We start from the raw sequence: 17,002 nt of genomic DNA, 5'->3' as shown, positions 1-17,002 counted from the left end.
GGCATGCTCCAAATTCAGAGCAGGTTAGCAGCAAAGCTTCCTGTGGCTAGCAAACCTCCATGTGCCTCCAGGCTCCACTTTCCAGGGAACAATGTTTTGAAAAGAGCTGGCCCTTAGCTGCACATGGAGATTTTGTTCGTGCCTTCTGAATTCGAAGCTCAGCTCTGTGAATCAGCCCACAGTGCTCCTTTGCTAATCAGTGCTGCTTTGCAATTTGAGGGCAGAGTAAAGGCCTCCTGTAAACAGCCCTGTGTAAACAGGCTGCAGGAGGAGGATGCTTTGCTCCTCTTTTTACTGAGAAATCTCTGTTCTCTTCCCCCTTACCTCTCTGAGTTACCTTCCCTGTACCTGCCTTCCTGTCATCCCAGGAGGGTTTCAGCCCACTTAATCCTCACAAACACAGAAAAACTCTAATTACAAGCAAAGTGTACTTTAATGAAGCGAGCTGGAGATTGCCCCCAGGGGATCGGCTCCCACTGGGAAATGAATGGGGACCAGCACCCAGCTCCTCCTGGCTGAGCACCTACATGTCCCCGGCACGGTGAGCATCCTCCTCAGCTACCTCCTGTGCACCCTGAAAACGCACGCAGGAGACGAGCTTGCTCTAAGCTACCCCCTCCGACTCTATGATTAAAACCCCAGCAGACGCACCCGTTGCTGCCCAAGCTTGTGGGAGTGAAGTATCACCCCCCCCCTCCCGCGGGGCCCTGCCGTATCTCACCTCCTGGGGGTGCTCGCAGCTCTCCGCAGGGCTGCGTGCAGGCTCTCAATGAAATTTCCTGTGTGTGCCAGCCCGGCCGGCGCTGTGGGGCTGCTCAGAGCGTGCGGGCGGCTTCGCGGAGCCGAGCGATCCCCGGTCCCAGCCGCGATGGAGTCGGCGGCCCCCAGGCTCGGGCTGCTGCTGGCCGCCTTCTGCCTGCTCGCTTCCCACGGTAAGCTCCAGCTTGTTGCTTTCCTCGCCTCCCCGCCCAGGGAAACTCTCCTTGCTGGAGCGTCGCGCTCGCCTGGACAGGGCTGTGCCTCGGCACAAGAAATTTAGGGCGTTTGGGGGATTATTTGCTTTCGCACCCTGTAACTGTGGGCTGGAAGGTGTGGGGGGGTATGTCAAGCCAGCCTTTCACACGACGATAAGTTGTGTTGGGGAAAGGGGCCACAGGGGAGCTGCTGCTTTAAAACTGTGGGACTGGTTTTTTTCCCCTCTTTCCTTTGCTTTGATCTAACGTGTGTGGAAGGAAAGCAGCCATCCCCCTGTCCCCGCCAGCCGCCCGCTCGGGACTCCGAGCTGGCAGTGCTGCCCCGTTCCCTCACGGCGCTTTGCCCCGGCACGGCGGTGATCCCCGGGCGCGCCCCGGTGAAAGGCGCCTTCCACCAGCCCCGGGGAGAGGAGAGAGGCGGGTTGGGCTGGGATGCCCTCTCTAAGGATACCCCGCTCAGCCGTAACTGCTGCGCCGTGTCGGGCAGCTTCTCCGGGTAGGCAGCTGGCAGGGCCAGGACCACCGTGTGCGGCTGCCGAGTTTCCCTTCCCTCGAGCGGGCAGTTCCCGGCGCTGGAAGCTTGCCGGCCGCTCGCCAGAGGAGGGATGCTCCACGCCTGACTCCGCATCAGCCCTGGCGGGCAGCTTTTCCGTACCGGGCCTCCGGGGCCGGACAGTGGAACAGGGGCGGTGGCAACTAAAACTGCAGTTCATCTGTGGACGAAGGAGCAGAGAACGAAGCTGGGAAGGACCGTGGTCTCACCCTGCCCTGTGCAAGCAGGGGATGAGCATCCTGTTGGGCTTGGCTTCTCCCTCTGCCCTGGGATGACAAAGTGACCACCTCCAGGATTTCTGCCAGCACATTCCCAGGAAGAAATGATGCCCCCACTGCCCCTTCTCCTCTGGGGCAGCAAGGCTAGCGTGGATTTACTTTGCATCTCATTTGAGCATCTCTCAACATCCAGGAGCGATTCTCAGCATCCATGTGAGGCTTTGGATTATTTCATTTATCCATCTAGGGTGCTGGGACTGAACGTCAAGCCTTCTGCAAAACACCAACCTTAGACTCTGATGTTCAACATGAGCCTGGTGCCAGTGTTACTGAGCTTTGTGCAACTCTGTGCCTGCCAAAACTTTCTGAACCCCCAGCTAATTTTAGCAGGGCTTGATGGAGAAGTAGAGTCCTTGGAGGCATCCAGCTCCTATGTGGTTTGGGGACGCTGGCAGGTAGGTGGATGGAGTGGTGGCACCTTTTCACCCAAAGGATGGCAGCTGAGCCTGGCTTTCCAAAACTGCATCCCAAGTGCAAACCCAGCTTTGTAATCCTGTCCCTGAGCCAAGCTGTACTGGAAGAGGAGCAAGGGTAGGACCCTCCAGTGAGTGCAAGTAGCTCCAGGCTGCTCTCGCCATGACCTGGATGATACACCCAGGGCACAGCTCTGCAGGAAAAAAGCCATTTGGCTCCTCCAGGTGCAGGAGATGAGAGCCATTAACGCAGGTGTCTCAAGCATCTTCAGTAAGTCTTTTCTCCTTTTTCTTTCCTGCTCTCAGTACTTGTGCTGAGGTATGGATGCCCCTGCACATCTCACCTGGCTGATAACTTCGAAACATAATGACACCTTGTGGCACTTTCATGTGAGGCTGTTAGAAAAGCTTCCACAGGAGGAATTAAAGCTGGGTTCCTCACTTTGACACTGAGCAGTCACTCTCAATCTGACAGCCCCTTCCACTGCTGTGGTTGAGCTTCCCCAAAGGCTGCAGCCCTCCAACCCAGATTTCCTTGGAGTGGAAAGAGGTGCCATAATGTGGAAATCACTTCTGTAAGTCACAGGAGGGTAAATCAACCACCTGCTTCTCAGAGCAGGGGACCAAAGTCAGGGGAAGCAGCCAGGAGAGGGGTTTGGTCACCAAACCCAGAATTTGGCATAAAATCCTGTTTTATTTAAGCTGTTGGTTGGCAGAACAACACGGGTTCCTTGGCATTAGCACTTTTTTGTCACTTCATTTTCTCTGAGAGTTCACAGGTTTCAAGCTAGGCAGTGATGCTGGCACTGGGCATGTACCAGAGCTGCACCAGGCTCCATGCTGCACCGATGCAATGCTGCAGCTAGGAGCCAAAGACACTGAGGTGCCAAAGAGGAAGGGGGGCACTTTTGGCACCCACTTGAGCCCTCCTCTGTCTTTACCAGATGGTGACAAGACAACAGCTCTCTGCTTGGACCTTGATGGGTCCAGGCTTTCTCAGCTGGAGATGTGCAGTGACGGGCATCTGGCTTTATTTTGGCATTTGCCAGCAGCACTGACTTCAAAGGGAATGGTGCAACCAGGATGGGATGGAGCCAGACCTGGGGTCTGAGCATGGAAGAAATCCACAGCACCCCAGGGGAGATTAAGATCCATGAGTTTTAGTACAAAGATGCTGACGGAAGACATTTCCTCCGGGTACCATCTGGCATCTAGCACGCTTTAAAGCCTCGTTATATCCTGGGGAGGGAGCAACTTCCCTGGCAGTGCTATGGGGCAAACTGTGCCTTGCCAGCTCTCCTCTCCCAGCTGTTTTCTCCTCCGCTTAACATCTTTTGGAAGCCTTCCCCTGCTTGGGAGAAGGAAGGGAAGTCGGTAATGCTGAAAGCTTCGCACACGTGGTTAACCTCTGCCCCTCCCCGTGGCTGGGCGTCGCTGCCGAAAGCGTGGGCTGTGTTGACTTTCTGTCCAGACGGTTCCTATCAAGCCCCAGAGGTGAAGGCTGGATGGTTCAGCGAGGCGGAGGTTTGCAGGGATGCGTGGGATGGCCCCGTTTTATTTGAGGGAGTGTGTGGAAAACAGAGACTCCTGCAGATACTTTTGCAAGGTGTTGGAAGTGTGGCTTCCTTCAATAGAGCCCTGGCTTCCCTTCCTCTGGCTCCCTGGGGAACCCCGAAGTGAATGGGGCACTTCCCGTTGTGGCAGGTATTGAGAAACACATCTGAGGTGCCTTTTGTGCTCAGTGCACCGGCAAGGAGGTGGGGGAGCCCCTCTGCTGCGTGCCAGAACACAGCCAGCCTAGTCAAGCATCCTGGCCCCAGCAGCATCTGAGGACGAGGAGCAGCTGGGGCTTGAAAACAAGCACAAACTAGGCAGTGTTGAGCTCAGGCCACACAAACCTCTGCCCCAGCACAGCCCTGGGGATATGCTGCTGCACGCACCACGGGGAGCAGGCTGAGGTGCCTGCAGGAAGCCAGTGTGATTTAGCCAGAGCAATTTGGCAAATGTCACACTGTCCTCAGCTCCACAGGCCTCCTCGGCACCCTGTGCTGCAGACCAGGGGGGTCTGATGGGGCAGATGCCATCCCCACAGCACCCTCTCCCTGCAAAGCACTCTCAGGTATGCTGCTGGGACTCTGAGCCTTCACAGCTGTCCTTACACCGTCATCCTAACACCCGTAAATATCCACGAGAGGTGGAAGTCATGGGGGACATTTTCAGTTTCATTCTCTCAAGCAGAGCCCTGTGCCGGGTGGTGACACGGTGACTCTGCCCTGAGGAGGATGCTCTCCTGGCAGCCCGGCGATGGGGAGCCTCTCACCCAGCTGGATGGCTTGCAAAGGCAGGCGCAGCACACCCTGCCTGTGATTGACGCCCGCTCAGTATAGCAAGTGAAAAACCTCAAAGTGAAACAGTGGTGGAGCAAACGGCACAACAGGATGTTACCAAAGTAAAGAACATTTGCTTCATACCATCTTCTCTGTCGCAAACCAGCCCCAGGAACCATGTTTTGCCAATAATTTAAAGAAAATGAACCCAGAATCTGCTTTTACTTCAGCTTTCGAAAGTGATGTTTGCATTTCTGCAAACACAAAGCAGGGGTGGGGCCAGAGCACCAAAGACGTGCCTGTCTTTGCTTTTTCTTTTGCCCGATAAACAGCTTCCCTTACCCACCAGAACCCTCCACCAGTATGCGGGATGGGACCCTCGCTCCTGTGTCTCTGCCAGGCCTCCTGCCTGTGTTTCACAGCCAGCAGCGGTCAGGGATTTCTTTCTGCAAATTGTTTTCATTTTCAAGCTGCTCCTCACAGTCAGCATTGGCCAGTTCCCCTTCTCCTCCCGAGGGCTGCTCCCTGCCTGATCTCGCGGGGGAGATGAGCTCCTCTGTGCTGTTTTCCTTTTTATTTTCCCCCTCCCTTTTATTTTTCCTTAGCAGCTGGCTCAGCAGCATTTGTATTTCCTCATTCACGAGCTGGGCCCTGCTGCCTCGCTCCTCATCCTCTGCATGCTTTGCAGAGGTTCTGGTGCCCCTCACCTGCCTCCCTGCCCCACACCCCTCTGCCAGCTCTGCTGGCCCTGGGTGAACTTCTGCTGCTATCGTAAGGCTGATGCTCAGATACATTTAAAGCATGACACATGCCCTCTCCCAGGGCTTATTTCTAGGGTGAAGTTTTGCTCCCAGCCCTGCTGGGATGTTGCTACAGAGCAAGCAAAGGGCTCACGCTGTGCTTCCCACCTCCCTTGTCTTGAGATATGGGGAGCTCGTGAGTTTTCTTGCCCTAAGGGCATAGGTGAATTTTTTCCCTCTGCCTGCAGGCTAGTGTTGATGCTGATTGCTGCAGAGTTGATGTTGCAGAGGCTGCCCCTAGCCATCCCTCTGCCAACATAGGTGATAGGTTTGCAGTGCTTATCTGGGGAAGGATCCCCATTTTGCTATGAACTGAGGGTAAACCCAGGACTGTAGGGTCTGACGCATCTGCTGTGCCTTCTTCCTGGCAGGAGGACCAGCAGCTTTTCTCATTACCACCCCATATTCACTGTGCATCTGCCCTGAGGGCCAGAATGTCACCCTGACCTGCCGGATCAGCGGTCCCCTTGCCGACCGCCATGACCTGCTCTACAAAACCTGGTACTTCAGCAGCAACGGTGACCAGAGCTGCTCTGAGAAGAAGCACATCCGCAACGTCACTGAGAAGGAGCTGCACCATGACCTGGGCAGGCACCATGAGCTGCCAGGCAATGGCACCCAAAAATCCCCTGTTGCGGGGCAAGCCAGCCATCACGGGGTGGAGTTTGTCCCAGACCACCATGGTGCCTTTCACATTGTGGTGATGAACGTGACGCTGCAGGACAGTGGGAATTACTGCTGCTACGCTGTGGAGGCCAGGCGGGAGCACGGCAAACCCCACACCCTGCAGGTCGCTCATGGCTTCGTGGAGCTGCAGATCCAGCGAGGTGAGGAGGGCAAGGGGAGCCCCTGACAGCCCTGCATCCATGCCGGGGTGTGTCAGGGTGAGGAGGCAAATAACGGCTGGTGGGGGACGTTGGGGTGCAGCATCAGGGCTGGGGAGGCACGGTGAGCTGATGCTGAAAGCCAAAGCCATGTTGCAAGAGTCAAGGAGCAGCAGATGTTGAAGGTTTGAATTAGGGCCAGAGAGCATTGGAACATTAGAAGGAAAAAAAAAAAAAAAAAAGAAAGAAAAAATAAATCAAGAGGCTGGAACGCAATAAAGTCCATGTTACATAGTTTCAGTGATCTTCTTCAACCTCTTTCTGGAAGAGAGGAAAACAAACTTCAACATAAAAGGAGCTGGCTGGTCATCCAAGCCTGAGTGAGGGCTGCAAGCATTGCTTGGGACGCAGGGCTTGTGGATAACCTCAGGGCAGCAGCCCAGTGAGGAGAGCTGCCCAGGAGGTGCAAGATGGAGGGGACAGCATCTCCTGCCCTTGATTTGCAGTGTTAGGAGGGGGAGTTTTTCTTTTAGACAAAAAAAAAAAAACCCAAACAAACCCAAAACACCCAGAGCCTGCATGGCCAGGGCCAGGCCCTGCTGCCATGAGGAAAAAGGGGTCTTGCAGCAGGAATCCCAGTGTAAGCTTCCCAGGATTAAACTCTTGCTTTTGGGATGCTCTGGGCTGATTTTCTCAATACTGATGAGCAAAGGCAAGCACAGCTATCAGGAGCAATGTGGGACCTGAGCAAATCACTTGAGATTTAACATGCTTTTCTCCTCCACAGGCAGAGGAGGGCTTCAAAACTGCACGTTTCATACTGCCACCAGCAAAGGTAAAGGGAAAAAAACACCTCTGCAGTGCCCTGCTCACCCCTGTATTTCCCTAGGGATGCCTGCTTGCTGTAAACACACCAGTGTCCAGATGCAACCTCACAGTCAGGTGTGGGAGAGTGATTTCTGAGGCTGTCCCCATGGATGCATCTGACAGGCACATCCTAAGGCTGAGGAGAGCCTATTCTGGCCCATCACCTGGACATGACTGCCCTGAAGCCTGTGGGGATCATTCACCCTAGAGTGATCACCTGATAAATCACCTGAGCCCTGCAAAACATGATTGGGGATTTAGTGGCTGCTGCCATGAGCAGATGGGCAGGGACAGAAAGTAAAGAGTTGCAGGAACCTCTTGCAACTCCCTGCCATCATCACAAGCCCATGCCCTCTTACCCCAAGCAGAGATGCTCCAGCAGGGGAAATTCAAATCTTGTTTGAGTGCACAGACAATGTCTAAATGCTGAAGGTGCACAGGCAGGTGATGCCTCAGAGGGTTGCTCTATCTACCCCTGTTTGCTGGGGTCATAAATGGGCAGATATTGCTAAAATTGGTTTGCAGCATGGTTAAGGCCAGCCCAGCCATGGGAAACTGCCCCCTGCTCCCCATGGGTAGCAGTTTCTGGCTCATCCCCTCCGCACTGGGACACCCTGTCCTGCCAGGCAAAAAAGAAAAGGGGAAACATCTCCCTCCACTCCAAACCACACAAATGGAGCAAGAAGTTGCTTCCCCACATGGATGTGCAAGAGAAGGGCTTGAGCTAAATTTGCTCTTGATTTAGGCAGCCCTTGACCCTGCCATCCCACATGGACCTTGATGGCCACAGACATGCTTGCAAGGCCGCCAGCCTTTCTGGGGAGCCTCTATCTGTAGTACTGTTAGTATTTGTTAGCAGAGGCCTTGGGTAGCAAGCCCTTTGATGCCTGAGTACTTTGAAGCAGCCTGATTTTGACGAGCTGGCCATGGGTTGAAGTCAGCACTCTTTGAAATTGCTGGGAGCCTTTCTGCTGACTTCAAAGGGCTTTATCAGGGCTCCTGCTTCTCTCCTCATATCTAGAAGAACAAAGACAGACCTTGGGGTGTCCTCCAGCAATGGAGGATTTTGGTAAAGGTCCAAAACTGATGCCTCAGGGCTTATCTCCGGAACCAGCAATGCATCCCAGCATGAATCCCGGCTAGGAATGGACCACCCATGTATGTGAAAGGCTCATAGCACCAGGCGTGGGGCAACGCCAGTCTTGCTTCATGCTTCTGGTATGGCTTGAGGAAACCAAGGCAATATAAGGTGAGTCCTCTCCATCACCCACTCCAGCTCTGCCCTCTTGCATTGCAGATATCACAGCTGCTGCACTGGCAACGGGTGCCTGCATCGTGGGCATCCTCTGCCTGCCCCTCATCTTGCTCCTGATTTACAAGCAGAGACAAGCTGTCAGCAGCAGACGTACGTACCCTCCCCTTGCCAGCTGCCTGCAAAGACACTCATCTCATCTCCTGGGCTGCGTCAGCATGGCCTTTATGGGATGGGATGTGTCCCACTGGGATCAGCTGGTTCAGCTGCCCATGAGCACAGTGTAAGGTGGCCCAAAGAGAGGTCCCTGCCAGATGCTTCCTGCAAAGCTGTTCTTGGAAGGGCCAGCCATGCCTGCAGGCTGCTGGTGAGGAGTGTGGGATAGGAGGGGAAACTGTGATGCCTGCAAGGCACCCAGGGAGACTGCAAAGATGCTGCCAGGCCCCCTCCCTGCTGAGCCCTTTCCTCCCCATCCTCTGCAAGAGCTGGCTCATTTACTCATCTGTCCTTCCACCATACACCTGAAATAGAAGCTTTGCCTTCTAAGCTATTGAAAAAGCATTATTCATGCCTTTTCTAGCCTCCTTATTAAAAAGACCCCTTACATGTCTAAGGCAATAGGACTGCAGCAAGCCAGCTCTCCCCACACTGCCTCAGCCCTAGAAAACCAGACAGTTCCAAGATGCTGCCAGCTCCTGCCCATGCTTGGCTCCCAGTGATTTCAGTATTTAAGCATAAAGGTGCACCACCTTGACCAGCAGAGCCATTTCATCAGGCCTTGGGCAAGCCAGGGGCCCTGTGGTTTCTCTCACCAAGCTCAGTGAGTGGCTGCGTGGCACTGAGCAAACCCTTTGCAGAAGTGGGTTTGGCAGCGGCAGTGGGTGTGATGCCGGCACGAGAACGGGAACTGTGCTTTCGACATCCATCTCGGGCTGGAAAGACTGGCCACATGCCTTCATGCACCCATTTTGCTGTGGCTGGGATGCAGCTTCCATCCTATGCTGCAAAGCATCACCTGGATGCTATTTAATCCAAGAAGGACAGCAAATTCCCAGGGAAATTTGTTTCTGGGTGTCTTGGACTAGGTTAGCTACAGGTTATTTTTACCAGGTGCTTTCCATCAGCACAGTCTGGGCCAAATCTTGTGCATCTCGGCTCAGGATGCTTTCCATGCAGACATCCAGCACACCTGAGTAACACAGCCTGCAGGATCTGGGTGAGCGGATCAATAACAGGGTGCTGCTTGGACAAACACAGGGGCAACCAAATGCTGGGGTGGCGTTTTGCAGAGCCCTAGGAGTGTGTCACCGGCAGGTGGTGGGTGCACCTGGGCACGAGCAGGACCAGGCTGAAGCCCAGATGCTGCACTGCACTCATCTCACCCTGTGCATTGGCGTAAGTGCCTCCTTCTCCCTCCTTCACAGGCTGTGGTTTTAATCCAGGAGGAGGCCAGGTTGGGGAGTAAACAAGGTGGGACATTGCAGAAGGAGATTTGGGAGCAAAGAAGGGGCTGATGCTAAAGAAGGGCGAAAGGGTGTGAAGGATGCAGAGAAAGAAGAGGAATTGGATATGGATGGGACCACCAGAAAGTGCTGCCAGTGGGTCTGGGTTTGACACTGGGCTCCACGCTGCCAGCACTCACACCAACTGTTTTGTCTTTGGCAGGTGCTCACGAGCTTGTCAGGATGGAGAGGTGAGGAAACCCATGTGCTGCCAGCTCCCCTTAACCTCCTTGCACACCCCTCTGCTTGCATCCTGGACCTTGCAAGGGTTTTGTCCTGTCATCTCCTCCCCTTGAAGCTGGCATGTATCCTCAGCCCAGTAGGACAAAGGGGATGCTGGTGGCACTTCTACCTGGAATCCTGTCCTTTTTCAGGCAGCCACTGTTCCTCTTCCCTTCCTTTGAATGGGAAGTGCCTCCTTTCTTTTTGCCTGTGCCAAGGGCACACATCTTCCCACGCTCCAGAACTTGAAACCAGGGTGCCTTTCAGCTAAGCTTCCCCCCTCTGCAGCGGGCTTCCTGCTTGCTCTCACCTGAGGTGCCACTGCCTGAACCTGCTCCCTGCCCTGCCTGTTGTTCCAAGCGCTCAGCTTTATCCCCTGAGATAAAAAAGGCTCCTGAAGTAAAGATGCAAATCCTCACCTCTCACACCCTCTCCTCTCCTCCAGCAATGCCCAGGGCATTGAGAACCCTGTCTTTGAGGCGGTCCCCTCAGCCAGCATGGAGCCACGGCCCCGACCCCAGCTCTCCTACATGGCCAGCCGGCAGCCGTCCGAGTCTGGCCGGCACCTGCTCTCCGAGCCTGGCACCCCCCTGTCTCCCCCTGGCCCCGGGGACTGCTTCTTCCCAACGCTGGGTGAGTGACAGGCAATCCTGAGCCCCCATGGAGGCCATGGCAGGAGGGGTGGGAAGAAAAGGGGCAGCCAGAGGGATGAATGGGAAAGGGGGGGATGTTAAGTATTGGCTGCAAACTTTGCATTATGTGGGATGTCAGGTCCCAGGAATTTGAAGATGGGAAGGACTCAAAGTCTGTTTTCCATACAAAAGCAGTGTTTCGCTGCTTGCCGAAACAGATCCCCACAGCTCTCAGCTTGGCTAATACCCCTGGTTTGTCCTTTTCCAGATCCTGTTCCCGACTCACCAAATTCCTTGAAAGAGTAATGACCCCGGAGGAAATCACATCCCCCAGTCGCAGCTGGGAGAGGCCAGGCAGTCACTGCACCATGCGCCCAGCCGGGACCCTGCGGAGGGCAGCATGGCTGTGGGCAGCAAAGCCTTACACAGTGAAGCTGGGAGCAGGAGCCCTGACCTCACCTCCTGTCCTGGCTCTGCCCTGGGGCTGGAAGTGAACCTCTCTTACCCGGATTTCAGTTTTTAACTACTTCTATGGAGAAGAGCATGGCTTTGTACTGCTCACGTTTTATAGGCTAGCTGAAAACTGGGGATGTGGGGAAGGAAGGATGACCTGCACCCGCAAGCCTCCCCAAGGACTTAACTTATTGCCAGGGGTTTAAGCTCTGCAATATCAACCTGATTCTGCATCTTTGAACATCCTCTCTGGGAGTGGATGGTAAAGTACTTTATCCACCATGAGACAAAACAAGGTCACTGGCCAATCTTGTACTACCTTTTTCTTTGCAAAACAGGAAGGGGAGAGGCTCCCTGCTGCTGATGGAACCCTCCTTCCCTACCAGCCTTTTGAGATGGTTACGGACATGCAAGGCTGCAGGCTTTCCAGCTGGACACATGTTGGGAGAAGCCTTATTTCTGCTGCAATTTTATCCTCAGCTTGGAATCAGAGGAATTTATCTTTCTTTCATTATCAGTGCTGATTAAAAGAGAAAAAAAAAAAAAAAAAAGGATGTTTATGGTTTTGGGTTTTTTTTAAATGCTTGTAAATTAGAAAGTTTATCTGGAAGGTGTAGGAGGATGTTCCCGTGACATGGCTGAGAGCCCTTGCAGAGAGGCAGAGGCATAGGAGCATGCACTGGGTGCTGGGAAATGTTCTGGCTGGCTTCCCCTCATCCTCTTGGGGCCAGTGTGGCCAAAGCACACGTCCCTGGGGCCACTGCTTTCAGCCACGCTGAAGGACCCTGCAATGCCCCATGGGATGCAAGTGCACTCCCAGCATCCTCTGCCAGAACACAGCACCCTGGCATTGCCTATCCAAAAGAATCCGTGGGTCATGCTCCAGTATGACTCAACCCCTGGCGAGGACGTAAAACCTTGTGGTAGACACTGTTACTCGAAGGGTATGTTTCTGTGTTTGTTTTATTTTCTGTTGCTTCTGTTTCTGTTGTAAAGTGGGGGGGGAAATTTCCACCAGACAAACATAAACATTAGTCATATCGAAACAGTGTCAGACCTGAGCCATAGCCGTACCAGGCAGCATGCCCAGGCAGAGCATCCCAGGCAGCACACAGGATTTTCATACTACGTGGCTGCAGGAAGCAGCATTTGCCCCTGCTGGGGGAGGGGACATCCCGGCTTGCTGCAGGATTTGATTAATCCTGTGCTGGTTACAGCAAGAGGAACTTCCAGATAGTCTGGCCGCAGGCAGAGGGATAAAGAAGCCAGCACCAACGCCCCCACTGCAGACGCAACTTCCTGAGCACAGGACTTGTGCTTTACTGCCAGCCACAGCTCAGCCCCTTTCCTGGCTTTGCTGGGGAAGCTCGCCCAGTGCCTCTGGCGCTTCCCTCTCCCTGTTCCAGCAGCTGCAGCTGGAAAGGCACGCAGGGGATCTGCCAGCCCGTGGGCCCTAACTGCTTTGAAACCCTCTCCAAGTCATAGAATCATCACAAAAACATAGAACCATTCAGGTTGCAAAGCACCTTCAAGATCATCAGTTCCAAACATTAACTTAGCACTGCCAAGTCCACCACTAAACCGTGTCCCTAAGCATCACACCTACACATCCTTTTATATACCTGCAGGGACAGTGATTCCAGCACTGCCCTGGGCAGCCTGTTCCAATGCTTGACAATCCTTTCAGTGAAGACATTTTTCCTAATATTCAATCTAAACCTACCCTGGCACAGCTCGAGGCCGTTACCTCTTGTCCTATTTTTTGTCACTTGGGAGAAGAGACCGACCCCCACCCCACTACAACCTCCTCTCAGGTAGCTGTAGAGAGTGATAAGATCCCCCCTGAGCCTCCTTTTCTCCAGATTAAACAACCCCAGTTCCCCCAGCTGCTCCCCAGAAGACTTGTGCTCCAGACCTTTCACCAGCTTCATTGCCGTTTTCTGGACCCACTCCAGCACCTCAATGTCTTTCTCGTAGAGAAGGGCTCAAAACTGAGCACAGTATTCAAGGTACGGCCTCACCAGTGCCAGGTACAGGAGGACAATCACTTCCCTAGTCCATTTGCTAACGAATGCACTGTTTGATGACAGAAAAAAGCTTTGCTGGAAACAGGTTTCTCTCTGTGTTGCAGGGGTCTTGCTTTTGGTATGCCCTGTGCTGCCGGCAGCTGTGGTTGGCAGGCAGAGGTGAGATGAGCAGCCACATTCTCTGACAAGAGGCACTGATGCAGCAGATCGGGGCACTAAGTGGCATCAGGGACCGTTTCCTACCTGGTCAGCTTGTCATAAGGAAAACCAGACTTCTAGGGGAGAGAAAAGATGGCCCTGCAGGCATTCAGCAGGAGTCTTGGCACACTGGGTCCTGGCACTCCACCTTGGCCCCAGCAGTGATGGAGAAGATGGCATGGTGCTGTACCTTTGGGGAGGATGCTCATGGTGAAGACGACCCAGCAAGATGCTCTTAAGGACCTTGATGGGTCCCCCAGCTCTTGCAAGTGCCTGGCTTGGGAACACGCACTAAGCTGGTGCCCTGCTGCTGGCTGTTTTCCACTGCATCAGCACCTGGGGCTTTGCTCATGAGGAGAGTGGGGAGCCACAGCGCTTCACCTGAACTCTTGTTTCAGAGCGGGGGGACAGGAACAGAAACTGCAGAAACTGCCCTGGCTTGGGGTGGCTGCGAGATAGGCATCTGAGCAGCTTTGCTGATCCGCCCTGCCTCAGGGCACCACCAGTGCCTGGGGTCCGTGGATATCAGGAGGAGTCCAGCTCCAGCACATGTGGTTGATGCAGCTCCCTTGGCCAGGCATCCTTCCTTCTGCTGCCAGAAGCATCCTGAAGACTCTGGAGGAGGGCCAGTCCTTGGGGAGGTGCAGCTGCAGGCTCGCACCAGTGACAAACAGAGCTTGGGTGACTCCTGCAATTCCCATGGAAGGATACCAGGACCTTCCAGTTGCAGCTCACCAGCTTGTGAAGGATTTCTTTCTTGCAGTGCTTGTTGGGGTAAATGCTTTCCTTTTATCATCAGCATTTTTAGCCTTTCTCCCCTACATTTCTAGACTGGCCAAGAGGATGGCCAGTCTTCCATGCACCCTTGCTGTCCTGGATATCACAGATCATCCCAGGACTTCCAAGTCCTCTGCCAGCTCTGTCTCCTCTGCCTCTCCCATACTCAGAAGGCCAAATCTCAAAGTACATGAGGTATGTGCAGTACACGCACAAATAACAGACAATAACCCCCTTTTGTGCATCATTGCATCAGCCCCGACTTGTGAAACCGAAGTAGGTGACAAGCTCCTGACAGACATCATTTCATGATCCAGGCATGAGGCCAGCAGTCCCCAAGTGACATGCAGGACAGCCTTTCACAAGACCTAAGCATCCTCAAGCTCTGAAATGGGCTGAAATTTCTTTCTACTCAGGAATCGGGTCACTGGACACTTTGTTTTGCTTCAGCATGGCAGGATTTTGATTGTTGCTGCTGGCATAACTTTCACCGGTGATGTGGTGGTCATGCAGCAGAAACCCTGAGGACAAGCGAGGCTGCTGGGACACTGCTTTGCACCAGTGTGAATTGATAAGCTGTGTCACTTGTCCTCTCTGGCACCAGGAAGGGAAGGGCATTGCCATGGCAATGGGATTTGCCAGTTTAGCACATGGCATTCGTCACACAGCAGCATCACCAATGCTCCCATGGTGCTGGGGCGATGGGGACAAGGAGGAGCTGGCAGTATCGGGTGCTGCAGTTACACAAAGCTGCCTTCTCTCATTCTGGGGGAAGAGACTAGATTTAAGCCACAGTGGCAGCATGGCTTAAGAAAAAGATGGCAATGCGCAAGAAGGTGTGTGAACTACCCAGGAGGGAGCAGTTGAGAGTCCAAAGCCTGAAGTGAGAATTGCAAGCCACAGCTCACACTGCTGTTTGCAACCTGTTTCCTCAAAATGTAGAGCAGGGCCTTGCAGCGAGAGCTCTGCTGGGAGATCAGAGAGATGGCAAGAGATAGCAGGTAGGGGCTGGGGAGAGGAAGGATGGCAGGGTGTCGCGCAGCATGTCACGCCTCCCCATCTCACAATTTGGGCTTGCTTTCTGCACACAGTTGCTCGCTCACATCCCCACAGAGCTGTGGGGTTAGGAGGGACTCAGGGCTGGAAAATGTCCCAAATGTTATTTGCTCATTTGATCCTCCCACACCAGAGTCCTCTTTAGAGGCCCAAATAATGAAACTCATTACTTGTGGAGCGGGGAATGCACGAGTGAGAAAAGCCAGGCTGCAGCAAACTGAGTTGCCGGGCACTCCTGCAGGCTGGTAACCACAAAGCAAGGTGGCCACATCCCCAGAACGAAGTATGAGGGACAGGATGTCATATCAGGCCCCAAATGCAAGCTCAAATCCTGCTCACCATGGGCAAGGCACTCCAGGTGGCAGCAACATGACCAACAAGCTGCCCAAGCCTCACAACAGCTATAGTAGTAATTACTGGAGCTTTTCTCATTTGCCAACACTACAGCAGACACAAGGTGAGCTGAACCATGGTTCAGATGCTGATCCAGTGACCCCCTCTCCTGAGATGGGTGAGCAACATCCAGAGACCTTTCAGACTCTGACTGTGAGAAACTGGTGGGCAGGACAAATCCTGCAGCCGCCAGCACACTTGCCCATTGGGATGCTCATGATATTTTTGGCATTTACAGATAGGAGACAGCAGCTCCCCAAGAGACTGCAAGAGATGGTCCTGCAGGACCAGGTGCCAAAGATAGCTCTGAACCAAACCTATACGCAGCAGATTTGGACCCTGAGTCACAACCCAAATGGCCAGATCACCAAAACACCGCACCCTGTGCCTGTTCCACCTTTCCACACTCAATATCTAAGCTCACTGTCCACAGTGCTGCCCAGCTCCACCCCCTTGGAAAGCACATTTTGGTGGCTCACCGACAGGGAGGGGTTGCCCTCGTCCTCAACAGTGACCACCAGGCTGTAGAAGCTCTGCCGCTCGCGGTCTGGTGGGGAGGGCCGGGTGGCAATCTCGCCGGTGACACGGTCCATGCGGAAAGTCAGGTCCTCATTCCCGCGGATGATGTAGTAGGAGAGGACGCTGTTGAGGCCAATGTCCCGGTCGGTGGCACGTACCTGGGCCACTGCTGTGCCACCACCAACATTCTGCAGGGTGAGATGGCAGGGTGAGTGGCAGAGATACACGACATAGATCACACACACCTCGTAACATAGAAAATGCACGATTAATAACATAATTCTAATATAAAGAGGGTTTTTCCCAGGCATTGTGGTGCTTGAGGTTCCAAACTTGCTGCCCCAACACCCAGCAGCAAAGCAGAAGGCTGCTCTCCTTCACAAGTTCCCGGATGCTATTTTTTTGGTGCTTATTGCAAACGATGTTTCATTAAGCCCTTATTGTAATCCTCTTCCTGTAATTTATATATGGCTTGCACTAGAAATGTTTTTGTTTGTTTTCCAGGTTAGTTCTTTCTCCAGTTGTTGTGCGTTTTGACTGTACTACATTTAAGATGAAATAACTCTTGTGATTGTATGACTATAAGGCTGGGCAAGGCACTGGAAGAGGTTGCCAAGAGAAGCTGTGGCTGTCCCATCCCTGGAAGTGTTCAAAGGCAGGTTGGAGGGGGCTTTGAGCAACCTGGCCTAGTGGAAGGTGTCCCTGACCATGACAGGAAGGCTGGAACTAGATGAGCTTTAAGGTCCCTTCCAACCCAATCCAGTCTGTGATTCTGTAATAGATGCAAAAACTTAACTTCATGCAAAAACTTAACAAGGCTACTTGCTCTGCCACTGCTAGCTCAGCTGAGAACCAGCCACAGGCTTAGTAATGAAAGGCTCTGCCCTTTGCTTGAGTGCTCACATCGTTTTTGGCCTGAAATTAAATGTATTTTC

At 53.6% G+C, this 17,002-nt stretch overlaps 2 protein-coding genes across 3 annotated transcripts in view; one reads left to right on the top strand and one right to left on the bottom strand.

Annotated features, from left to right (window-relative positions):
• The window catches only part of CDH23 (cadherin related 23), a gene marked incomplete at both ends in the record, with an annotated part of 200,662 nt that overhangs the window by 18,659 nt on the left and 165,001 nt on the right, over positions 1–17,002 (bottom strand). For both annotated transcript variants that reach the window (XM_080621792.1, XM_080621793.1), the window contains one exon: positions 16,028–16,255. In XM_080621792.1, the coding sequence (XP_080477918.1) occupies positions 16,028–16,255 (228 nt within the window). The remainder of the gene's footprint in view (positions 1–16,027; positions 16,256–17,002) is intronic.
• VSIR (V-set immunoregulatory receptor) lies at positions 770–11,619 on the top strand (the record flags this gene model as incomplete). The annotated part of the gene is made up of 7 exons (XM_080621799.1): positions 770–932; positions 5,717–6,172; positions 6,957–7,004; positions 8,334–8,441; positions 9,954–9,981; positions 10,458–10,645; positions 10,913–11,619. 7 exons carry the CDS (start codon positions 770–772, stop codon positions 10,948–10,950), a joined length of 1,029 nt encoding a protein of 342 aa, XP_080477925.1. The 3' UTR covers positions 10,951–11,619.

The sequence above is a fragment of the Psittacula echo genome (genome assembly GCF_963264785.1).
Source record: "Psittacula echo genome assembly, chromosome: 6".
NCBI lineage: Eukaryota > Metazoa > Chordata > Aves > Psittaciformes > Psittacidae > Psittacula > Psittacula echo.
The sequence above is the reverse complement of the archived record's forward strand: the minus strand, read 5'-3'. Positions and strand labels throughout refer to the sequence as shown.